The 25,809-nt window shown below is 44.8% G+C and overlaps 2 protein-coding genes and 1 long non-coding RNA gene across 7 annotated transcripts in view; all 3 read right to left on the bottom strand.

The window, feature by feature from the left end:
* Nucleotides 1-4,391, bottom strand: SPR (sepiapterin reductase). The gene has a single exon (XM_048852628.2). It carries the CDS (start codon nt 4,159-4,161, stop codon nt 3,346-3,348), a length of 816 nt encoding a protein of 271 aa, XP_048708585.1. The 5' UTR covers nt 4,162-4,391; the 3' UTR covers nt 1-3,345.
* Nucleotides 4,392-6,826: 2,435 nt separating this feature from the next.
* LOC142072547 (uncharacterized) lies at nt 6,827-13,455 on the bottom strand. The gene is made up of 3 exons (XR_012668974.1): nt 12,870-13,455; nt 10,461-10,563; nt 6,827-6,926 (listed from the first exon to the last, which is right to left on the bottom strand). It is a non-coding gene; the product is annotated as an uncharacterized LOC142072547 (long non-coding RNA).
* A 1,105-nt stretch (nt 13,456-14,560) lies between these two features.
* Nucleotides 14,561-25,809, bottom strand: part of PLCB2 (phospholipase C beta 2) — a 67,360-nt gene continuing 56,111 nt past the window's right edge. For 3 of the 5 annotated variants that reach the window (XM_048854133.2, XM_075129708.1, XM_048854135.2), the window contains 7 exons: nt 25,009-25,222; nt 24,525-24,693; nt 23,547-23,623; nt 21,062-21,157; nt 19,303-19,360; nt 18,488-18,574; nt 14,561-17,755 (listed from right to left, as the gene is read on the bottom strand). In XM_048854133.2, the coding sequence (XP_048710090.1) occupies nt 17,465-17,755; nt 18,488-18,574; nt 19,303-19,360; nt 21,062-21,157; nt 23,547-23,623; nt 24,525-24,693; nt 25,009-25,222 (992 nt within the window). In that variant the 3' untranslated portion in view covers nt 14,561-17,464. The remainder of the gene's footprint in view (nt 17,756-18,487; nt 18,575-19,302; nt 19,361-21,061; nt 21,158-23,546; nt 23,624-24,524; nt 24,694-25,008; nt 25,223-25,809) is intronic. The other 2 variants (XM_048854134.2, XM_075129709.1) reach the window with 1 other exon arrangement.

Here is a 25,809-nt window from a genome sequence, read left to right as displayed (position 1 = left end):
TTTTGAAACAATAATGACTTTATTGCCTCTGAAAGCGGTGATCGAAGGGGGGAGGCTGGTTGGCTTACAGGGAAGTAGAGTCAACCAAGGCAGTGGGTTTTCATCAAGGAGAAACAAACAGAACTGTCACACTGTAGCCTGGCCAGTCATCAAACTGGTTTTCAAAGCTTCTCTGATGCGCAGGGCGCCCGGCTGTCTTCTTCTAATTGCCCTGGTGTCTGGCTCTGCGTAATCAGCCACCAGGCGATTTGCCTCAACCTCCCACCCCGCCATAAATGTCTCCCCCTTACTCTCACAGATATTGTGGAGCGCACAGCAAGCAGCAATAACAATGAGAATACTGGTTTCGCTGAGGTCTAACCTAGTCAGTAAACTGTGCCAGCAAGCTTTTAAACGTCCAAATGCGCATTCTACCAGCATTCTGCACTTGCTCAGCCTATAGCTGAACTGCTCCTTACTACTGTCCAGGGTGCTTGTGTATGGCTTCATGAGCCATGGCATTAAGGGGTAGGCTGGGTCCCCAAGGATGACTACAGGCATTTCAACATCCCCAATGGTAATTTTCTGGTCTGGGAAGTAAGTTCCTTCCTGCAGTTGTTCAAACAGACCAGAGATCCTGAAGATGTGAGCATCATGCACCCTTCCAGCCATCCCACACTGATGTCGGTAGAACATCCCTTGTGATCCACCAGTGCTTTCAGCACCACTGAAGAGTACCCCTAGTGGTTTACGTACTGGCTGCCAAGGTGGTCCGGTCCCAAGATAGGGATATGCCTTCCATCCCACCACAGTTGCATCCGATGAAGTGAGCTGTAGCTCACAAAAGCTTATGCTCAAATAAATTGGTTAGTCTCTAAGGTGCCACTAGTACTCCTTTTCTTTCCACTCCAAATTGATTCCCGACGGACCAGTAGCTGTCTGGCGTTGCGAGCTTCCAGAGGGCTATCGCCACTCGCTTGTGAACTGTGAGGGCTGCTCTTATCTTGGTATTCTTATGCTTCAGGGCAGGGGAAAGCAAGTCAAAGTTCCATGAAAGTGCCCTTACGCATGTGAAAGTCTCACAGCCACTGGGAATCATCCCATACCTGGAACACTATGCAGTCCCACCAGTCTGTGCTTGTTTCCCGGGCCCAGAATCGGCATTCCATGGCAGGAACCTGCTACATTACCACCATGATGTCCAAATTGCCAGGGCCTGTGCTTTGAAAGAAGTCTCTGTTCATGTCCTCATCACTATGGTGATCGTGCTGTCGTTGCCTCCTCGCTTGCTTTTGCAGGTTCTGCACATACTGCAAGATAATGCAGGAGGAGTTTGCAGTGCTCACAACAGCAGCGGTGAGCTGAGTGGGCTCCATGTTTGCCATAGTATGGCATCTGCGTGAGAGCAGAGTTGCAGCGGAAGCTGTGGATGACTATGACTATTAGCAGTCCTACTGCACTGTGTGCTGACAGCAGTATGGCGTCTGCACGGAAAAAAGGCGTGAAACGATTCTCTGCTGCTGCTTTCACGGAGGGAGACAGACGACACGTATCTAAAACCACCCGCGACTATGTTTTTTCCCCAGTCAAAATTTCTGAGCTCAACCCAGAATTCCAATGGGCAGCGGAGACTGTGGGATAGCTACCCACTGTGCAATGCTCCGAAAGTCTATGCTAGCCACGGTAGCGAGGATGCACTCTGCTGACTTAATGCGCTTAGTCTGGATATACGCAATCAACTGTATAAAATCGATTCCTAAAAATTGACTTCTATAAGATCGATCTAATTTCGTAGTGTAGACATACCCTTAGTAGGGCCACACTTTGATGGGACATGAAATCAAAGCACTCATTGCACTATTTGAAAAGACAAATTCCAGTTTCCTCCCTAAAACACAACAAAACCACAAGTTCCAATACTCAAGGCACTGTGAGCATCTGATTCTTGTTTATTTACACTGTTCTTGCACATATGCATCCCATTCATTGCTTTGTAAAGTAGATGAGATACTAGGAATATGAGAAGCACAATATAATTTCAAAATTCTATTCCAGTTTGTAAAAACTTAAAGTCATAGTCTCTGCATGTAATACCAATTTTCCCAGGAATAAGGCATCAAGCCCGAAGGACCAAGCCCCCCCCACCTCCATGATAAGCAGACTTACTAAATTTGTATTGCAGAAGCATCTACATGCTCTAGCTTCATTGTGGGCTGGGTGATGTACAAACATAACATATAGTCCCTACCCTGAACAGCAATAACAGTCTAAGGAATGGGTAATAGCTTAGCCAGAAGAAACACAATTTTGTGGCTTATACCATATGTATATCTTTTAGCAGGTATTCACTTGCAAGCCTCAGAGTCCTGGGGTGTGTCCTGTTTCAAAGATGTACAAAGTTGATGTCACAGGAATGGACAGTCAACTTTCCACCTTCTTAAAAATGCTTCAGGGTTAACCAGACCTGCATACGGTCATGAAAATTGCCCAGCCCAGCCATAAAACACACTTGCTCATCCTTTACCATAATGATTATTAATTATTATTATTTTATCAATGACATTTCACTTGCCCCTTTAAACAACTCCTCTTTCTGAGGAAGTGGGTGAAACGTTTTGCAAGGCTGCCCTTAACTGTCCTGCCAGCCCCTGCCATCACTGGCCGGTGTATTAAGGGAACTCCTGTTACTCTGATTTCACGACTTCTCCTTGCAGCCAGTGTCCCTGCTGGAGGCGGAACGGCTCCTGCTCCCACGTGCGCGCTGCCGAGCCGCGGCCCGCCCCGAGAGGAGCACTGAGGCGGGAGAGCAGAGTCAGGGGCCGGGCCGGGCCCCGCCCCATGGCGGAGTCCGAGGGGGGCGCCCGGGGAGGGAAAGCCGGTCCCGGGGGGCGGGAGGGACCCCGGGCTCTGCCAAGGCGAGCCAACGCCTTAGCGGGCTGGGGGTGGCTCAGCGGTCACCGCGGCGGAGGCCCGGCCTGAGGAGCGCTGCGGCCTCGGGAGGGCCCTGCCCCGCGCTACCGGCGGCCGCCACGCCCGAGACCCTGGGGCACCTCAACCCCCCGCCCCGGGGATGAGCCACCTGGGGGCGCCCTGGGCGGCGGGGGTTACCAGGGTGGCCGCGCGGTTTGTGGGCCCCCCCCAGCCCGTGCTGCTGCCCCCTCTGCTTCTTCCAGGCCGGCCTGGCTGCTGCCCCTGTGACCTGTCCGGGGCTCCCACAGCTCCCCGGGCAGGGCCCCTCTTCCTGGCGGTCCGCTCTCCGCCCGGTGGGCTTAGAACGGAGAGTCACAAGCCGCGGCCATTTTATAGGCAGCTCGGTCACAGCCGCGGACGCGGAGGCGTGTGTGGGGTGGGGGGAAGCGTGGCGGGTTAGACTTCATAGAAGTCCAGGTGCGCCCCAGAGGCGAAGGTGTCCTCCAGCAGCAGCGTCACTAGCTTTCGGGCGGACACGCTGCAGTCCAGCAGCTGCCCGCCCTGCTTCATGCGGAGGAACTGCTCCCGCACTTCCGGGTCTCCGGACTTCGTGCGGGCCAGCTGCTGCATTTCCGTGTCCAGAGGCCCTGGGGCATAGCTGAGAACGCGGACGTCCGGCTTCTCAAGTGCCAGCACCTGGAACATCATGTCCCGCGAGGCCTTCCCCGTGCAGTACAACGTCCAGCTCTTGAAGGGCTTCAGGGCACACAGTGAAGAGATGTTCACAACAGTCTTGCACAAGCCAGGGTGCCCTGGGAAGGCCTTCAGGATGGAGGATGTGAGGCAGAGAGCCGAGGTGACATTGAGGGCAAAGTAGCTGTTGACTTCGGCTGGGCTGGTGAAGTCCACAAAGGATTTGGAAATGTCTCCAAGTGATCCTGCATTGTTGATGATGAGGAGCCGCTCCAGATTAGCCACTGCAGGCAGCTTGTCCTGGACTGCTCGGAGCACCAGCTGTAGCCCGTCCTCCGTGCTCAGGTCGGCCTGCACGGAATGCACGTTCAAGCTGGGGAAAGTGGAGCGCAGCTCAGCCTCCAGCTCGGCCAAGCCCCCCTGGGATCGGGCCACTGGGATCAGGACGGAGCCAGTCTCCAGCCGCGGGGCCAGCAGCAGTGCCAGGCACCGGCCGAAGCCCCGGGATGCCCCAGTGAGGATGCAGGCTGCCTTGCCCAAGGAGACTTGCCTTTTCCCGGCTCTCTCTCCAGCTTCCATCCTCTCGCTCTGGCTGCCTGGCCTGGCCTGGCCTGGCCTGCCCTGCAGCTAGAGAGTGGGCGGGGCTGGCTGAATAGGTCAAGGGGCTGGTTTTAGGCTCCGCGTGATTCCTCCCGCAGTCAGTTGCGCCCAGCGTTCTGAGAATCACAACAATTTAAAAGTGAGGTGCAGTCCTTTTTTGCAGCAGACAGTTGCAGCTCAGAAAGAGCCCCGATTGGTCCCTCCCCTGCGTCTGCAGCAGCCGATTGGTCCATTCCCCTGCAACCCCCGGTTCCAATCCTGGGAAGGGGGTCCCGCAGGGAGGCACTGACGGACGGCTGGCACTGGGTCCTTGGCTTGTGCGTGCCACTGTGACAGGGAGTGACACTGCCCCTCACCTCCAGTGAGTATCCCCACCACAGGTACCATCCAGGACCCCCCCCCCGGTAATCATCCCAGTAGTACACACCCTTCCAGCGCCTCCCTGCTCCCTTCTACCCAGTGTCCTCTTTTGGGGAACATGAAGTATGGTAATCCTGTTCCCTGGGTGGGTGATGCCAGGCCAGAGTCCTACCATCCCCCTGGGAACTGACCCTGCCAGGAGTCCCGCCCCCCCCCCCCCCCCTTCACCTAGCTCAGCCACCCAAGAGTCCCTCTGACCAGTGCTGGTGCTAGCCCACTGGGGGCCCTAAAGAAGGATATTTTGCCCCCTCTCCCCCCACCACACACAACACATACTAATAATTAATAGGGGGTCCATGGCAATGTTCCCTCTAATTTTTGACAGGCCGAGCATGCAAAAAAATTTTTCTGTGCAAATTTTTGACAGGTTGTGTGCGCAAAAAATTTCTTCTGTGCAAATTGTTGTGCTTCTGTGCAAATTTTTGTGTGTGCGGTGTTTTGCTGTGTGTGTGGGGTTTAGGATCTGTGTGCGCGTGCACATGCGCACAGCTTAGAGGGAACAGTGGTCTATGGAGCTGCTTGGGACTGTAAGCAATTGCTTAGTTTGCTTATGCCTCCAACCCCCAGAGCCTAGGGTTGCCAATTTTGGTTGGACATATTCCTGGAGGTTTCATTACATGACATAATAAGAACATAAGAACGGCCATACTGGGTCAGACCAAAGGTCCATCTAGCCCAGTAGCCTGTCATAGAATCATAGAATATCAGGGTTGGAAGGGACCCCAGAAGGTCATCTAGTCCAACCCCCTGCTCGAAGCAGGACCAATTCCCAGTTAAATCATCCCAGCCAGGGCTTTGTCAAGCCTGACCTTAAAAACCTCTAAGGAAGGAGATTCTACCACCTCCCTAGGTAACGCATTCCAGTGTTTCACCACCCTCATGGTGAAAAAGTTTTTCCTAATATCCAATCTAAACCTCCCCCACTGCAACTTCTGGCAGTGGCCAATGCCAGGTGCCCTAGAGGGAATGAACAGGTAATCATCAAGTGATCCATCCCATTGCCCATCCCAGCTTCTGGCAAACAGAGGGTAGGGACACCATCCCTGCCCATCTTGGTTAAAAGCGATTGATGGACCTATCCTCCATGAATTTATCTAGTTCTTTTTTGAGCCCTGTGAGTCTTGGCCTTCACAACATCCTCTGGCAAGGCATTCCACAGGTTGACTGTGCATTGTGTAAATCTTTAATTAAAATTAATCTTTAATTTCTGGAGACTCCAGGACAATCCTGGAGGCTTGGCAACCCTACCTCAGCCCGACTCACTCCTGTGCCCCCCTCTGCCTGATCTGCCAGGAGCGGGTCCTTCCAATGGGAACTGAAGGGAAACTGATTCTTGGGACTGATCTCCCCATCCCAGTACTGGGGGATGCACCCTGTGCTGCCCACTCCAGTTGGGGCTTGGCCTGTGCAGCAGGGATGGGCCAACTCATATAGGTAAAGTAACCCCTGTTCTTCCCCCTCTCGGAAATGTGTAGACGTAGCCTGTGAGGCTCTGAAATGTTCAGAGAAGTCATCCAGCTGGGGAGCCAACCCCCCAGTGCAGAAATACTATGATAAAGGATGTTTGCCTAGCGTTACTGGCCCCTCTGCTAAGCCCACAATGCTGCATACCTTGGGCCTGATCCTTATACCAGAGTGACTGTTGCCTTCAGTGGAGTTCCTCCTGATCTATTCTGGCATGCCTGAGAGGAGAACTTTTTGCTGAGAGGCTGTGGTATTAAGATTTCCAACCCAATGATGCAGACTTAGGAGGTTTGGATGGTTCAGCTATTGCTGGAAAAAGCCTATGAAATTTTGGCTCTCAACTGAACCTAGTTTGTAGCTTCTTTTAGAGCTGACTTCTGCCAATATGGGGATGGACATAGTCACTGAATCCTGAAGGCAACATTTTGCATACAAATAATTGCACAAAAGGGTACAGAGAGCAGGATTTCTCGGCCTAGTTATCCGTGGGCAGTTTTCAATAAGTCACTGCCTGCTTAGAGAATGCTTTCCATTTCTAAGCTTATTGTGATACAGAAACCTTATGAAACCAAACCAAAACATCGAATTTTCACTACTGAAAGGCTTAAAAAAAGGATCCTGTCATTCTTCTGTTTTTGTTCTTTGTTTTTAATTTTGGAAATAGATCTAGACGAGGGAGTAAGCATTTCAAAACCATTATTCTGTGTACATTATTGTTGCTATTGTGATAATAGAGAATTTTATTTATTTTTATGCCAGCTTTTATTGTAAAAACATATTTAGTCTGGTTTTATCAATCCTTGTTATGCTTGTCCTTGGAACATCTTTTGCGTATTCAAGGTTTGTAGTTGACAAGTTTACTGTAAAAAAACAAAACAAAAAATGTATTGTTTTTACAGAATAAAATTTATTGGAATGTGTATTGGGAGTAAGGTTTGAGGTTGTAAGCAACTAAGTTAGCGTCATATTTGGCGTTGTATGTGTAATAATGTGAGGTATTAATGTAATTCAAGTATTAAAGCAAAACATTCTATTAACACCGAGTTGACAATAATAGAGAATGACAACAGAAATAAGGCTAAATCAGCAAATTACATGCATTTTCTCAGTATTTGCTTCAGTATGCTTGATTGACTGCATATGCATAAGTATGTGTATCTCTTTATCACAGTGATGGTTGTTGCTAAAGGAAGCTGATTAGCTTCAAGCTTCTAGCTAATGTCTGTAAAGTGTTTTGAAAATGTGAAGTGGCAGTGCAGATAATAAATATAACAATACCAGTGCACTGCAAGGGGTGCTGCTCCTTCCCAGCCAGCTCTTGGGTGGGAAAGGAAGGCGCCGACCAACCTCTAGCTCCTTCTCTGAACAGAGTGCAGGGAAAGACGGATCTTGGGCCAAGCCTCCCACCTGAAGGAGTCATCCTTATTGGGCAGTTTTCTCCTGCACGTCAATGCTGAACTGCCACTAGGGAGCCTGCATAGGAAAACTGGAGACTCGGAGACAAGCCCCCACACTGTATCACTTGTTTAGAAGTCTCCTTTTGAAAAAGTCCATATTCTGGTCCCTTGCATAGAGTAGCAAAAGAATGTGAGCATGGAGAGAATCTAAAGTTTTTCTAAAGATAAAGACCCGCCATATACTATGTAAAATAGGCTTATCTTGGTTATCATTAATTTTTCTTTTTCCATTACCAGCCTCAAGAAAGCCATTTGCCATTCTACCTTGTGTTATAATCTCATCAGATATCTTACACCAGCATTTCTCAAATGTGGGCACCAGGGGCTTTTCTTGCCGCCACAGCAATCTGGGCTGTGATGGCGGGCGAGGGGGAGAGGAAGTAGTCACCTGCCCTCCTTTCCCTTGCTCATGGATGCTCCAGCTTAGTGTTGATTGCTGAGTCCGCCAGCAAGGGTTGGGCCCTACCCCTCTCTGGAGACACATGGGGCACAACCTTGAGGAGCAGGCAGCCAGTGCGTTCCCCACCTTCCCAGGGATGGTGGGGCTCAGGCTTTGGGCTTCAGCCCTGGGGTGGCGGGGCACAGGCTCTAGCTGCAGAGCTTTGGGCTTTGGCTGCAGGGCTTTGGGCTCCAGACCCCCGCTGCCTCCCCTGACCTCCCATCCAGGGCTTAATTTGTCTCCAGTCTTGGCAGGGCTGAATAAGTCTGCTGTGAAAAATGATACTTGTGTGTTTGTTAATATCACTTTCACAACAGACTTACTAGCTAGCAATAAATCAGTTACAATGGTTTGGACCTGTGCATATTTATTTGTTTTTCCTAAAGCTAATTACATATTTTAGGAAAAAGTGGGAGAGTGGCCATCAGCAAAAGTTGGTGGCCACACTTGGAGGGCACCAAAAAATTGTCCTGAGAACCCGTGTACACTATGCAGGGTCTGGGCTGGTCAGTATACTTGGCTAGAGCTGCAAGAATGCTGCAGGAATAAGTGATGCTAGCAATTCAGAAGGTGGTATTCTTTCCACAGAATCTTTTGAAACAGTGTCCTGGTGTGATGTTATGGGACCCTGTGCTGCTAACAGTATCACCTCTCAGAGAGGGCATAAAAGAAAATTCCTTCTCACTTGTAATCATTAAAGTTTGCATAGCACTATTTGCGTGAGTAGATCTATTAGCCCATGTCCTGGTTGCATCCCACTTTGGCTAATTACATGCTGCCTAAATTCCATCTAATTTCAACTGGAGACACATTCCCAGATAGAATATTATAAATGCCTCGTCACTATGGTAGCTAGGTTGCTTTACTTTTCTCCCTAAGAACTGTTATATGGTGTTGCTGATGCAGAGTGTATTTTGCATTCTGCCTCAGCTGTAGTTTCATTTTAATAGTCAGCGAGTGAGCCTAATATATACAGTCTGCAAAGCGCATTTGGATCTTTTTGGAAGAGGGGTGCAACTGTACGTTAAACGCATTCCCTGTGTTTCGTCCAGCTCTCTGTATAGGCTGTCAGGGAAACAATGCTGCTGCTTCATTTTATGACAGAAGCTGCATAGTAGAAACGTATGCAGTGCCGTGACATGAGTCATGTTCTTGTTTTTTCTCTGCTTTTAAAAAGTGCTATTTGTATCCCATAACATTAATCATAAGTCCTAAAATTACTTTCTCAAATATCACTGAGCAGGCACGTCCTCGTTCAGCCTTGATTGTTTGGAAAGGCAGATAGCTCCTCCTTCAAGAAACCTCAGTGAGATAGGCTGTGGCAAGGAGTGGAATAACACCAAAGAACATTTGTCATTTTCCCTAGTGTAGCCACCCCAACAGAATGTCATCTCCAGCCTTGTGTCAACTTGACAAGGAATTAATAAGCAACTTGGAGATGATGGCTAATGAAACTAAAAGAAAAGCAGAGGAGAGTATGAGCTACATGTTTTGACCATGCAACTTTACCCTCAGAAATCTTGCAGCCAATTTCAGGGCTCCATGTGAATAGTATTGTGGGAACAGTACTAATGATAAGATGTGGTTGGGGAACACTGTCAGCATAGTCGGAAAGATCCCTGGGACTGATGGTGAAGAGAATGGAAAGTCTCTCAGGGACCAGCAGGTAGTTCTGTTTTGTTTTATCTGCTTTTGTCTTGGAAGACAAAAAAGAAGAGTTTCTGCCTCTCCTATACTGTCCTGGCTCTTTGTGTATGTGAGTGATATTGGCCCATACAGAGGACAAGTGACCTATTGCTTCTGCTAGCTCAGCAATTAGTTCTCCTTTAGCTAATGGGGTAGAAGCCTGTGTTTTGGTAATTGAAGGGCCAGTGTCCCAGTCTTGGCTTCTCACTCGTGTGTGTCTATAGATGTGGATTTATTATCCTCTGTTCTTCCATCTCATGAATGGTACAGGAGAGAGAGCTCTAAAGTAAAACTGCTAATCTGTGGCATCCTTAGTAAAGCTGGCCTCTCTCTTGTGGCAGTCCCATTGTTTATCGATGCGATTCTCCATCTCCATGTCTAGTCCCAGGTGTAGAGGGCAGAGGACTAATTAACATGTTGCTCTCAGATTGAGCTGATTTTTGAGTGAAAACAATAAACTGCTTCCTGATTCTAGCTCCACCCCACTGAGGTGTTTTAGGTCCTCAGGCATCAGTTAAATTTTAAATCAGCTCAATCAGTTTAATTTGAGTTAAATTCCAGCAGATGAGAGGGAAATCGTTCCAGAAAAGCAAAGGAATTGGTCTGACTGGAAAGCAATGAGGATGTTACTGCTTTCTTTATATTAACATGAGGTATCAAACATGGACTGTGTAAAGCACTGGTCTCAGGAGAGGTAGAGCTATTATTATTATTACTTGTATTGCAGTAGTGCCTGGAGGTCCACTCTGATGGCAGAGTCTGCTAAGTCAATATGATGAAGCATGAAAGGATGACAAATATGTGTTACATACCTACACTGGCATCAGATGTGCTTTGTAATTCAAGGGGAGATGAGTGGGAAGGCAGCAACAGAAAAATCCAATTCCGGTCTTTCCCAGCAGCTATTCCTCTGAACTAGTGATGCAGAGAATGTTAGGGTAAAGCAGAGAAAATGGAGTAAAAATACTGAGTTTATTGGCACAGTGTTGATAATCAATGTTCCAATATAAAGAATCAGTGAAAACGTGTCTTTTGGGAACTCCCTTACTGAATAGCTGTGACCCAGGTGCACAGCTCCCTATGACAATGCAGTCATAGGTGGATTCCCAGTGCTCATTCTGATAGAAAATACATCTTCACCAGGTCAATGTTTATTGGCGCAGTTCTCTGGAGTGCTCCAATCAGCATAAAAGAGCAATCTGTTTTTAGTATTCTCAAAGAAGTTTAGTCTATGAATTGTATTTGTATGTGTATGAAGTATAGGAAGACACAGACTGGGGTTAGCATAGTAGGATCTGCCACTTCATTTAGCTTCAACATACCTGTGTTTAGCTGTGCAATTATTACATTCGAGAGAACAGGAGGCCCCTCTCTCACACACGCTGTCAGAGAATAGGCCTCAGTTATCTTAGCCCCTCAGAACTTCTTGTTACCCCCAGAGTGTATGTATATTAGTTAGGGGGTGCGCAGTTTAACGTGTATAAAAGTATTTAAAACTTTGTTTGTTTGGATAGCTGAATAAGATGCACATTTTGTGAATGCTCCACCGCACCATATTTTGATATCTAACAGTGCAATGCAGGACCATCGATTTAAGACAACAGAAAACGCTGGTTAGTCATATGTAAGTTGTAGTCATAATGACAAAACTCCTTTGGTTAATAAATAAAGAGTTTCTTAAAAATCAGACAATGTTGGGGCCTGGTTGTTTTTATTTGAAAACATTTTAAAAAAGTAAGCACAAGTTTACAATTACATGTTGACTTACACATTTAGTATATAGATCTAATGAGCAGCCAGCAATTAGTATTATAAGTTAAAATATATACATGTAAATGATATGCTACTAACAAATACCTATTACTATTGGAAAAAGGGTAGGAAGGTTTGGGGTTTGTGCACATTGCAGATTTTGTCAGTGTATCTGATTTAAAAGTAGCCATGTCTCTGTTATTGACATAAGTATAATTTTTTTAATACCCATAACTTTTATGGATAACCTATCTCATGATTTATTAAACTGTTTATTAATTATAATTCTGTTAGAAGACTTCCATTCTGAAACTAAGGCTACATTAGCTAAGAGAAGCTGATGCAAGAAAGAACAATAATTATGGCATCTTTACAAGCCAATAAAGTAAGTCAGAATTAATTTAATTGGTTTATTCAAAATATCAGTACAGTGAAGTCTTAGAGTGGTGCAATTATATTTGTTGGCTGAGATGTTTCGCTATGGCACAAAGCCTGTTTTAATAGACCAGACAATTTTTTTCTACATATTTGGTCCTGCAAACCAAAAAAATCTGCCTTCCACAGTCCACTTTGGCTTGAGGGCTGTTGCAGTTCATGAACTGGACCATGCAATGGACATATTTGCAGTCTAGCACGATTTAGTGTTTAAAAAAAGGATGATTTTGGCCAGAGATGCAGCTGCATTTTTAGGTGATTTCAGTTAGGGGCAGTTCCTACATGTGCATGGGAGCTGGTTCTGTGACGAATAAGGTGCTGGTTCTGAGCAGGCCTGGCTGTGATCCAGGGAAGGAACTACGAAGACTGTAAACAAGGTTTGGTTTTTGCTACTGCTGAGCTGATGGTAGCTGTACATGTACATAACGCGCACACATACATCAAGTAGCTGGTAGTGAACATGGGAAACAGGAGTGATTTCAGCATAGTTTATACCAACTTTTTTTCTAACTCCTTCAGTCTACTTCTGTTTGACACAATCTGTGACGAAGTAAACGGAGTTCAATTTTGTTAGGCTTTGGTATTGGCCAACTGCAGCACATTTCCAGATTCACCCATGATTAATATTGCTGCCAGTCATTTCTGTAGGCATATCAACAGAAACATCCTTCTGTCTCTTGGGACTCCCTTTTTTTGGTATAACTAGAGATGAACCCAAGAGACATAATTCGGATCCAGATAATGAAAATCCTCCAAGTTCTGGGATGCCCTCTCCAGCTGGAACTGCATTTTTAAATTAAATGGAACTGTGTGTCTTTGTTGGAATTCTCTCATAACTCAGGCTCATGAGAAGGAAGGAAGAAGGCACCACATTGAAAAAGCGTAGGTGAGGATAACCCTGTACCCTTGATTTAAGGGTCAGGAATGACATTCTAGTGGTATAAATTGCTTTGATGTAAACAGAATTATCAATAGAATATGTAAGTCAGTGGAGCACTGCTATCTGGGAAGGAGTACAGTAACTCCTCACTTACCGTTGTTACATTGCTGATCAATTAGAGAACATGCTCGCTTATAATGTCGTTTGGTAGCCATCTGCTTTGTCCACTGCTTGCAGGAAGAGCAGCCCATTGCAGCGAGCCAGTGAGGGCTTGGAACCAGGGTGGACCGGCAGCCCCCTATCAACTCCCCTAAGTTCCCTGTGCAGCAGTCGCCCAGCAGGCTATCAATTGCTGGCAGTTCAGCTGTCCCTCCCCCCACTGCCGTGTGCTGCTCCTGCACCCTGCTTACCCCATCTCCATAGAGTAGGGGGACACAGGACAGGGCTCAGGACAGAGGGAGCTTCCTGCCAGCAGCTGCTGTGGTCTCAGCTTGCTGATTAACTTAAGAAGGTAGTGTACTTAAGAGTGGGGTCAGCATACTTGAAGGGGAAATGCGCATCTCTCTCTCTCTCTGTGTGTGCCTGTCTCTGTCTGCCATGCTGTCTCCCCTCCCTCCATTCCTGCTGCCCTGTAGAGTGTGAGGCTACAGTAACATCAATGAGTTAACCCTTGAGGGCTCAGCCAATTGCTAGTTCATCATTTAGCAGTAAGCCATTCCCTGGGAAATATCCCACCCCCTGACTCCACCACCTCAACCAAGCTTCACAATTATCATCGCTGTGTACAGTATTAAATTTGTTTAAAACTTATACTGTGTGTGTATGTGTGTGTGTGTATATATATATAGAGAGAGAGTCCTTTGTCTGGCAAAAAAAAATTCTCTGGAACCTAACCTCTCCCCCACCCCCATTGACATTAATTCTTATGGGGAAATTGGATTTGCTTAACCTCGTTTTGCTTAAAGTCGCATTTTTCAGGAATATAACTACAACGTTAAGTGAGGAGTTACTGTACATGCGTGAGAAACATACTACATTAAGAATATCATTTCACCTAACTAAAACTTTATTTAAGAAATGCACAGTGGGGTCAACAGCTGCAGCCAGCACTATGGAAAGTAACAGAGCTGAGAACATAGATAACTCAGAACAATGGAAGCTTAATGTTCTTGTTGTCACACACCTGTACTGTAGTCTATTCCATTCCCACTAGCCTGCCCCACACTCAAGAAAGAAGTGTGTCAGAAGTTTTATAGAAATGTGTTTTATTTTCCAGAAATAAATATGTCACAAATTTACAATACACAATCCCACTCCTGTATTTTAATAAAATCAATGCATATCTCATGCAAATGCAATGCTACAGAGGAGGTACATTATCTCCTTTACCCAGCCATTAAACCAGATTTAGGACTTCTCTGTAGTATCAAACCTGAGCTAATTTCATGTCTATCTACATTTTGTAATGCATTCATCACGGTAGTATCCAGTATAATAACCACCATTTTTTGTAGAACCACTAAAACTAAGCCTGCTGCTCCCTGCCGCTCCAAACAAGATACAGACCCGAAGAGAACATTTCTACAACGGTGAATACTTTGTTGGGGGATGGCGCTTGGTGTCATAAAAAAACAGAACATGGGGAAAAGTAGCATCTTTCTGGTCAGGAACACCTCTTCCTTTGCTCTAGTGTTGTCTATCAAGTTAAGGTCAAAGGCTCCAATAATCAGAGGATAAAAGAAGCATTTCAAATCGTACTGTAAATCACACTCTCTCACTAAAAGAAAAGGAGTACTTGTGGCACCTTAGAGACTAACCAATTTATTTGAGCATGAGCTTTCGTGAGCTACAGCTCACTTCATCGGATGCATACCGTGGAAACTGCAGCAGACTTTATATACTTTATATAACTTTATATTATGGCTATCACCAGCAGGAGAGTGAATTTGTGTGGGGGGGTGGAGGGTGAGAAAACCTGGATTTGTGCTGGAAATGGCCCAACCTGATGCTCACTTTAGATAAGCTATTACCAGCAGGACAGTGGGGTGGGAGGAGGTATTGTTTCATATTCTCTGTGTGTATATAAAGTCTGCTGCAGTTTCCACGGTATGCATCTGATGAAGTGAGCTGTAGCTCACGAAAGCTCATGCTCAAATAAATTGGTTAGTCTCTAAGGTGCCACAAGTACTCCTTTTCTTTTTGCAAATACAGACTAACACGGCTGTTACTCTGAAACTCTCTCACTAGTTCCTCTATTACTAGAATATGCTAAAGGGAGTTTAAAGAGGATAAAACTTTTACAGAGATAATGACCCCAATTCTCCAGTGTGCCATGGCTCCAGCACCACAAAGCTGGCAGATCCAAGCACGGGAGGATTCCCTCAACCCAGGGAATGCTTCGCTGCTGGCATGACCCTTTGGGGCTATTGGGAATGGGCATATATTATAGCAGTGGTAAGGTTGCTCTATTTCATGCTGAGACTGGATCTTTGAATGGTGTCGTTATCATGCAGTCCTACAGAAACAGTATGCCAAAGTGCATGCTTGTCCCACTTCCTTTCATTAAGTCTCGCTGTTTCCAAATGAATGACTCACAGGGCTGAATGATTTATCGAGAGATAAATGCAATAGCATTAACACATGTTATCATGTAATAATGTAAAGATTATTGCTTCCAATAGTATTAACTGCACTGCTTGCACAAGTTAACGTGTATCAAATCAGCAAATCAGTGCATAAATCCCAATTCATTGCTGTACTGACCAGGAAAAGAGTTGCGGACAAGCATGCAAAAGTCCTGGAAACAGCCATTGTAGAACTGGCATTAGGGTTATTTGCTAAGCCTGTCCCAGTCCCTGGTGTAGGGGCTGTGTCAGGGCAAAGAGGGGGCACAACCAGAGTGACCTGAACTATGCTATTCTCTGCTTTCCAGCTTCCAGAGGCTGAGGAGATTGCTAGAGTTTACACTGGGGACCAGGCAGAGCCTTGAACAATCGTAGAATATAGGGCATGCAAAGGTCACTTTCCACACATCCCCCCACAACGTCACTTTCCACACACACACACACACCACTCTCTTCCTGCCCCAGGTGCAGAAATGAGTAACTAGGAATATTGCCCCCTGATATTTGGTTTTGTTCACCTTACGCTAGAAAGCTTTGTATTACCCAAGAGCAGCAGTAGCAGCAAATGGACACCAGGTCTCAGACAATCTAAGGGTCACATCCTCCCATCTGCGGTCAAAACATGCAGAAAGTCTTAAGGTCAGGACTAACGTACCTCAAAACTAAGCTGTGTAATTGAACATGTGTATTATGCCTGTCAGTCTGCAATTACAGCTAGAAATAACTACTGAGGCAGTCAGAAATCTGAATATACTGTAGGGAAGAGGCTACGTACTGCTCTGTTACACACACTGCATGGCAGCATGTGTGCCAAAGGGTAAACCGCATACAAACCTCCTTGAGCCCCTAGCAAGCTGAGATAAACCCCACAAACCTCCTGTGTAGCGTATGTACTGAAGGAGCGTCTCTTCCCTGATTCCTCCCACACTGTACTTCTTCAGACTGCACCGCCTGCTGGAGAATTTGCTAATCTTTTGTTGTAATAAATTGATACAGAAACATAGTGAATAGGAGGTTTTAGCTTGCGCAAAGCATTTTGAGGCAGGTTTTGAAACAAATTGCTGTACTTTTTGGTAGGCAAGCCAATCGAACAGGTGTCCTTACAGTATGAGGAACATTTAAGGAAACTATGTTTATTTACCCTTAAAATAAATTAAAAGTTTTCAAAATTGTGACTGTATGCTTCCAAAAGGGCCCTAAATGTGGAGTTATCATGGCTTCATTGGAGAATCTTGATGGAGTTCTTTAGAAAACTTTATGGAATGTCCACAGGAGTTCTCTAGATTACTTTGCAGTAATAGGTGGGAGAAATGGCTCATTTCTCTGCATAATTTCTACAGGTGAGTATTAGAGAGCCCTTACAGATTTTCTGTCTATACATTCTATGAGGGGTCAACCCAAGTCTAAATTGGTCCGACAAAATCTGTCTGTAGAACCACTAGCTTCCAAAAGATACAGCAGAAATGAAAAACAGTCACTAGGAAAAAGAAGACATTTTAAAAAAATAATCTAGGAAACTGATCATAGAGTACTCTCCTTCCATTTCCTAGGGGTTTTTTTTCCACTGCAATTTATCTAAAATGGTGTGTGAACACCAGCATAATTCTCTTTGAGATTCTTTTTTCCTCCACCAATAGGAGAAATCCATGGAGCCAACACTATTCTGTTTGAGAGAGGGAAAATGGTGCACTGGTGGCATGAGGTTCCTTAAAGTGACATTCCATCTCTCTTTTAGTCTGTGGAAGGGTCTTCTATAAACAGAATAAATTGGATGAAGTCTGAGATAATGAAGACAAGCTAGTTGTGTCAGAATTGCCAGTCATGAAGTCACTCATGCTCCTGAAATACCTGCTGCTAAGTCGGAGTGGAAGACAAGGTGTTTCCTACAGACCAAACCTCTCAGCTAAGGTGATCCCCTAAAATCTCTTCTCTTCCACATTCTGAAGGACAGAGAAGAAAGTAGGAAGTTTCTGGTGAACTTCAGCAACCCATACAACTCCCTGGCTGGGAAGGATGGTCGTCTGAGTAGATTAAGTTTATTTCATGTGCATAACTTTACTGTAGACCCTATTAATTGTTTGAAATGAGCTTCCAGAAGCAGAATAAGGATTAGGAGAAGCATCTCTCATAATCTGCTTTCCTGATTTTGTTCAGACAACTCAACTTTTTGAGTCTGAGCTATGGAGGTCTCAGCCATGGATGTCTCAAGCCATGATATCTCAGCTCCAGGTATCTTTCCTTCTGGTTGGTCCTTAGACCCTTGTTTTCCTTCACTGCTGGCATTCATGGCTTCTTCCTTCTTGATATTAGCCTCCAGAGGGAAGCAGATTTTCACACAGTTCCTTGCCAAATCTTGTACCTCCATGCTAAGGGTTTTCACTTTCTCCTCATACTCTGCCAAGGCCTCCTTCTGGAGCTGCAAATAGGGAAAAAAATCAGTCACTCAGTAAATGAGAGGCGTGTGTCCTGGTGTCACTCTCAGAACACAGGAGAAGCAATGTAAAGTTCATTCCAAACTGGGTTTTTATAGAATTCTTAATTTGAAAAGTGAATTTAGTGCTGGTGAAAGGACTGGGTTTTAGCAGTGGAGGCTGAAATTCTTTACCCACAGAACACATACATCAAGGCAGTGACCGTGTAAACTTCTCATCAGAACCCCACCATGTCTCAATCCTGTTTTGGGAGGCTCATCTCATGAGGGAAGAGGGCAATTTATTGTCCATAGCTGAGGCAACCTTGGCTTCTCTGGTGAGGACTGTAATAGGGCTGCCAGTTAATTGTATTTTTTATATTTGTACCATAGTCTGTTGAAGATTGAACTGTGATCACTAACTCATTTCACATAGGCCATCAAGAAGCATTCCAGATGGTAACAATTTTTGGTCTCTATCAACTTGTATAGGTTGGAGTTGATGCAGTGACCTAGAGATGAGCTCCATGTTCTCCAAATCATACCATTTCTGTGTAACTTGTATGGGATGTGTCTGAAGTGGGAACTAATCATATGCGATATGTGTACGTGGAATTGCGACTATACAGGGTGGTGTTATCAGAAGAGAGTTCATAAAGAGGACTGGCTCTCACATTAAGTCCTGGATTTACTATACTGAGTAACCACATTAAATCCTGGATTCTTCTTTGCCTTTACCTGGCTTTCTTTCTCCTTGATCTTTTCTAAACAATCTGCCTGCTTCTCTTCCAGTTTCTCTTGGTACTTGGCCATCTTTTCTGTCACCTTCAAGGAATAAAAAAAACAAATTTAAGTTTTAAAAGAGACATTTCTCAACGGAGCTGTATAAACATTGCAGAGAAAGTTCTGTATGGCCAAAGCTGTATGTAACATGCTTATAAAGTGCGTGTCACATCCCCCTCTAGCCCTACTATTTCTGCCAGCTAATGGAGTTACTCCTTTAGTGTTCAAGGTGCTGTGTTCAAAAGCTGGTGATTACCTATAGTGATGGGGAGATCATTGCATGAACACACAATGTATACCATGGCTGCATCTGCTCATCACAACAGTGGCTCCTCCATGTACTGTAGAAACTGTGCTCAGTAGGGCCCCAGGTTTGCAAAGATTTTCATACATGCTTAACTTTAAGCACATGAATAATCGCAGTGATAGAGGGACATAAAGCCATGTCGCTGAATAGCCATGCTAGAAAATTCTTTCCCTGCAGCAGCCTGCTAGGTGGATTTGCAGAAACCTGGAGAAATCTCTTTTATCTCCAGCTGGCAGGACTACAATCCTTAGCAAGATTGTAGCTGTCTTCACACTATCACAGAAAGCATAGTCACTAAAGATTTGGATCTGCATATATCTTGAGGATCCAGTGCAGTAGGACTATATACCTAAGAGAACTCAATGTTTGCACAAAACAGTGAAGCGCACACAGTACATACACAAGACAACACCACCTGGGTGAGAACAAAGATGCTGCAGAAGGTTTCCATAGAGACACTTACCAGTTTGATCATCTGCACCACTTCCTGAATGTGTGAATGATTAATTTCTCTCTTTAATCTTTAAAAACACAACCACAGCAGCTATTATTAAAAATAAATCCTGTTTATCTATTATCTTTATCCAAGTCACCAGTTAGCCAAATGTCAGTAAAATTACCATAAATTCTCATGCTTAAGCTAGGGCTGCTCGTGTCCATACAGAAAGACCGAACTGCATTTATAACCAGGAAGGATATTACATTGTATATAAATGTGCTAATGGAAGTACCAATTTGAGGCACGGGCAAATAAAAAAACATAGAAAATTATTGTAACATGTACAGCAGGGGTAGACAACCTATGGCACGCATGCCGAAGGCGGCACGGGAGCTGATTTTCAGTGGCACTCACACTGCCCGGGTCCTGGCCACCGGTGCAGAGGGCTCTGCATTTTAATTTAATTTTAAATGAACCTTCTTAAACATTTTAAAAACCTTATTTACTTTACATACAACAATAGTTTAGTTAGATATGATAGACTTGTGGAAAGAGACCTTCTAGAAACGTTAAAATGTATTACTTTGGCACGCGAAACCTTAAATTAGAGTGAATAAATGAAGACTCGGCACACCACTTCTGAAAGGTTGCCGACCCCCGATATACAGTACAAAAGAAGGTGGCATATAACATTATATGTTCCAAGCTAATAAGCATCCAAAGTACCTTACTAAGGTTACGAGACTCAAAAGTTGTATTTGGATCTTAACTGAGGCTAATAATAGATGCTCATAAATAGTCTCTAAAGAGAGGCTTTATGGAGGAGCTTCTTTTTAGCTTAATCTGAGATCCATCTCCACCAAGGTGTAGTGTAGGTAAGGAGTGTTAGGAAAAGGCTGCATTCCCAGCCTTCATCTGAAAAATTGAAATGGCTGGAAGATATTGAGGCTTCTTTGCTACCTTAATGAGTAAGAGACTAAGATAAACAAGAGAGCAGAGCCTCTAGGATAGTGTCAGAGTAACAGCCGTGTTAGTCTGTATTCGCAAAAAGAAAAGGAGTACTTGTAGCACCTTAGAGACTAACCAATTGGTTAGTCTCTAAGGTGCTACAAGTACTCCTTTTCTTCTAGGATAGTGGAAAACACCAAAATGAAGGTACCGACCATACCAACTTGTGGTAAGTCCCACAGGGAGATTCTTCTCCATGCAAGCACACTGATCTAGTCAAGGTTTTCCAGCCTTAAGAACTACAGCAGAACGCCTTCATCCATTTGTAATGACCTCAGGGGGTTTTCATACGGACTCTTTGGGTCTGATTCTGAGAGATGTTGAGCACTCACAGCTCCTACTAACTTCAAAGGGAATTGCAGGTGGTCAGCTCCTTTCAGGATCAAACCATTTAAGGTTGTACTACGTGGAGCTGATCTTCCCCTATAACACTATGTGTATGGAAGGCACTGCAGAGCAGTGCCCTTACTACTGTGTCTAGAAATTTGGCCTCTCAGAGCATATGTGCCTGTTTACCAGACGGTGATGGCAACAGGGGGAGGGATGGAAATCCAGCCCACAGGAAGACAGATCAAAGCTGGAGCAATACCATCCTTTGAGGGTACCTGAAATTAGGCTGATAAGGGAGTGAGGTATATGGGTTTGCCTTCCATGTCCAATTTGGTGGCGGTTACTAACTGCCTAGTGGTGATGAAGACCACAGTGCAATGGAGTTCCCTGCCTGGGATCGTTCTCTGTTCTGTGCAGACCAAGCCCTAGGCTGTCCAACCAGTACCTCTCCTGAGCAGTCTTGTCAATGGTACTCTTGGTCATGGCTTGGATTCGGTCCAGTCTCTTGGCCTCCAGCTTCTTCTTTATCTCTTTAGTATCACTGCAGAGATGAAGATGTCATGAATGACAGGACCAACAACCCTCAGACACTATATATGAACAACTGGTTTCTTTAAACACCTGTCTTGGAGAGCTTTTCATACAAGAATGGCAAACCTGGTAGCAAGGGAAAATTTCAGAAGAGATCTAAAATAAGACCCTTTGTTTACTGGATTTAAAATGTTCCTTACCCGAGGTGAGTGATCCTAGGAGCTAGGACAAAATACACATGGACATTATACTTGGGTTACATCATGCAAATCCATTCTGAATACTCTTAACACTTTGCTACACTTGTCTCCGCTAGACTATTGATAAGAGACACAGAAAGTACTCATAACCCTAAGTAAAAAGAAGCAGGAAGGCTTTGTATGATTACATGGGAAAGTTAAAAGAGGATATTTGAGCCAAACCAGTGTTCATGAAAAAACAGAAATCCAGCCCATATGAAGTTAATAGAAAGGAGTGCAACCTATAGCAGATAACATATGAAATGGAAATTAGGAAGCCTTAGGGAATTTAAGAGCAAATAGCAAAGACAAAAACAAATAACAGAAAATTCTTTAAGTATATCAGAAATAGGAAACATGCACGTGAATCGATGGGTCTAGCAGGCCCACTAGGGAATAAATTGCTAAAAAAGCAGAAATTCTCCAGGTCAGGATGGTATTTGTCCAAGAGGGACAAAGGACCTTTAAAATGAATGAAATGGCTGAGCTGGTCACAAAAAGATGCAATTTCCCATTAAACTCAGCTACTATATTGGAGGTCTTGAGGATAACAAATAGCATGCCCATCTTTTAAAAAAGCACGGGGGTGATGTTCGGAATTAGAGGCCAGTGAGCATTACTTTAGTTCTAGGAAAATTAATTGGAAAGTTTAATTAAAAGCAGAAATATAAAACATCTAGATGTACATGGCTACTGCATAGGAAAACTGTTCTCTAATTTACTAGAATTCTTTTAGTATGTCAGCAAAATAGTGGATAAAGGAGAACTGGTTGATATTATTTGCACTTTCAAAAAGCTTTAACAAAGTCACTCAAAAAGACTATTAAAGAAACGGTGTAGTTATAGGGTGAGAGGCAACTGAATCAGAAACTAACTAAGAGATAGAAAATAACAAGAATAAACAGTTAATGTTCAACATGGCAAAAGATTAAGAATTGGGTGCCCCAATGTTCTGTACTAGAATGAGTGTTGTTTAATATATTTATTAATGATCTGGAAAATATGTTGAATAGTTAGTTGGCAACATTTGCACATGACACAAAATGATGTATTAGTCAAAACTAAAAAAGACTAAAGAACTTCAGAGAGCAAATACAGTTTAGTGTTGAAAAACGTGAGATAATGCACAGTGGAAGTAATCATTTGAATTACTCGTACACATTATTGGGTTCTAATTTAACCATAACCACTCAGGAAAAAGATCTGGATATCTTTCTGTGAAACGTAAAGGCAGTAAATTTAAACCCAATAAATAAAAACACTTTTTACACAGCATGTAATTATTAACCTATGAAATTCATTTCTACAAGATACTATCTTAGCTAAGAACTTAGTAGGAGTCAGACATTTATATTGACAATGCAAATATTGTCAATTACACTAAACAGGATAAAATGTAAGGTCTATAAATCTTCATGTTTCAGGACATAAGCCTGCCTGGGGTAGGAAGAAATTTCCCCTCAGAGCATCTTACTCCATAAATTCATAGATCTCAAGGCCAGAAGGGACCATTGTGATCATCTAGTCAGATGTCATGTATAACACAGGCCAGAGGACTTCCCAAAATAATTCATTCTGAAGTACAGCAGATCTTTTAAACCATCCAATCTAGATTTAAAAATTGCCAATAATGGAGAATCCACCACAACCCTTGGCAAATTGTTCTAATGGTTAATTACCCTCACAGTTAAAAATTATAAATGTCCATTGTAGCATTTCCTACATCTTCCTCTCATGCATTTGACACTGGACACTGTCAGAGAAAGAACACTCGACTAGGAGGTCACTGGTCTGGTCCGGTATGGCAATGCACATATGCCTAGATCCACAAACTGCAATCATCTTACAAACAATTTTACCTGCTGTACAATATTCCAAGCTGCTATCCATATAAAATAGGGTGTTGGCCAGCTAGATCAGCTCTAACTTCATTGCTACTGTGCTCTGAGGTGCAACATAGAGCGCCATTCTGGAAGTCAGGAGACCAGAGTTGTCCTCTCATCTCTGCCACTGACTCATAGCACGACCTTGGGTAAGTCACACAGTTCGCCTATTTGTATGATAGAGAATGATGCTTACCCAGCTCAGTGCAGCACGTTGTGATCTACCAATGAAGTGCTATACTAGTATTACTTTGTTATTCAAATGATCAGAATTTACCTTTCTGACGATTCTTTCAGTGCCTTCAGCTCAGCTGCCTGCTTCTCCCTTGCTACTTCTATTAGTCTGGCAATTTGCTGTTGAAGGGATCCAAAAAAACAACAACAAAAAAAACAACCCAAACAAGAGTACACAGTCAGGATCTAACTGATTCAGGTTTCTCTCTCCTGCCATTGACCTCATCCTCCATTTACTTACAACAGTCAATTAATCTACATGGGTTTGGAAATATGACACTGTGTCTGCAAATTGTGATTTGTGTATGTGGGCCAAGCTGTGTTGGTAGATTACATCAGGTCACCATTGGTGGAGCTGTCCCTTTGGGTCATAGCATATATTTGTAGGGTATACCATGTGTGTATGTTCCTACCCTTTAGTTTGTGTGGGCAGATACAAGTGCCTCGGTTACACTGGGGCTCTGGGTTGCACTGTACTGGTGGGCAGTCACTGAGCTGGGTGACTCCTTGGCTATCACTAGATTTGGGCAGTGACCTATCTTCAGGTATTGTCTCTCTGGCTGTCACTCTCCCTGTGAGTGGTGATGCATCTGAGGGCACTGTGTCTACCAATGGCATTCAGTGGGATATGTTGTGTCTGATGGCACCATGTATATAGACCTGATCTTCGTTCCACTGAAGTCAGATGCAGAAAATACGCTGATTCCAACAGGAACAAGATCAGGCCCCGTGAGTAGCTCTCGGCCTGGGGGACATGCTGTGTGTGGGCATTGCATCTATATGCATTGCTTTGATTATGGCTGGCATGAAATCTGCTGGAGCAGCTTTAGTCCAACATGTCATCTGCAAGGATACAGCAATGTTGGTGACTAGGGCTGTGTTGGTGAGCATTCCTGTGCCTGGCTGCATCTGCAATGCTCTAATGGAAGCAGTCAGTGAAGGTGTAACCTGGCTGGTGACACTTTCTGTGGGTCACCCCCAGTCTGTGAGTGCCCAGGTAGAGTACACATGCAGTCCATACCTCTGTGGCATGCTGCTCTTTCTTTTTCCGAATCCCATCATACTGCTCTTCCCACAGTTGCATCAGGTGCATTTCCAGCTTCTCCTTCAGCTCCAAGACTCGGCTGTCAGCATTCTCTGCCATCTCTGCTGGATTCCCTCCTGCAATGACCTCCTCTACAGTCAAACTGCTGTTAACAGGAGGAATACAGGAGGAATGCTTACTGCAGCACAGAAGATAATCCATTCCACCTACTGCACCATATCAAAGCGTCCTTCCGTACACCTCTTAGAAAGGAATGTGCAGCTCCGTGCACACCTATGGAAATATGTGATAGGCAACCCCCTTCATGCCTCTTTTTTGGAGGATGGGCATGAAGACAGGGAAGTGTGTGGCTCATGTGTGTTTCTCTGAGGGAAGCACTTAGCGCTGCTTGTGCGTGCAGGCAACAAGGCCTCCTGAGTGCTGTGCAGCACATCTGGAGATTTCTTATGCTGTATTTTACCTTTTCTTTTTCTGGGTTTTCCGAGGGCATGCCATCTTCTTCCTGCCACACTGGGTGACCAACTCGGAGAACAGGGCTGAATATCTCTGCAGCAGCTCTTCCCTGCGCTTGCTTCCCTTTCGCTCCAGCTCCTTCAGCTCCTTCTCCTGTTTCTTCAGCAGCTTCATAAAAAGCTTCATCTTCTGCAGCTCCTCAAGGCTGGCCGTTTGGAGCTCTAAAATACAGTATAAAAAGAGTCCTGTCTGTCTGTCTAACCCACCTACCTACCTCTCTCTCATGCAGACATTCTTGCCATACTCTAATTCCCTTTTGTTTCCAGCTGTTTTTCAGCACTGCCTCCAGCACCTCCTCCCTTTCATCGGGGTAACTGCAAGGTCAATAAGCAACAGGTTGATTCATGGTCTGGGTACATGCCCGTGGGAGCTGCCAGTTTTCTGTAGTTTGTTCTGATGGTCAACCTAATTGAGTTGGGACACATCGGGATGTCGTGAGGCACAAGACAAATTCACGAAATTAAGCGTCCCAAAAGCTAGGACAAATTTTAGTTGGAAAATATAGGGATGGAGTCGCAAAGATATTTTAGGGGGGGTCCCAGTATTGCCACCCTTACTTCTGTGCTGACTTGAGAGCTGGGCAGCTAGAGGGCAACTGCTGTTGTCCGGGCGCCCAGCTCTGAAGGCAGCACCGCTGCCAGCAGCAGCACAGAAGTAAGGGTGGCAGCACAGCAACCCCCCTGTACAATAACCTTGCGACCCCCCCCAACTCCTTTTTGGGTCAGGACCCCAACAATTACACCACGGT

This window comes from Caretta caretta, chromosome 6 (genome assembly GCF_965140235.1).
Source record: "Caretta caretta isolate rCarCar2 chromosome 6, rCarCar1.hap1, whole genome shotgun sequence".
NCBI lineage: Eukaryota > Metazoa > Chordata > Testudines > Cheloniidae > Caretta > Caretta caretta.
Note: the sequence above shows the minus strand (reverse complement) of the source record. Positions and strands in the feature narration are given on the sequence as shown.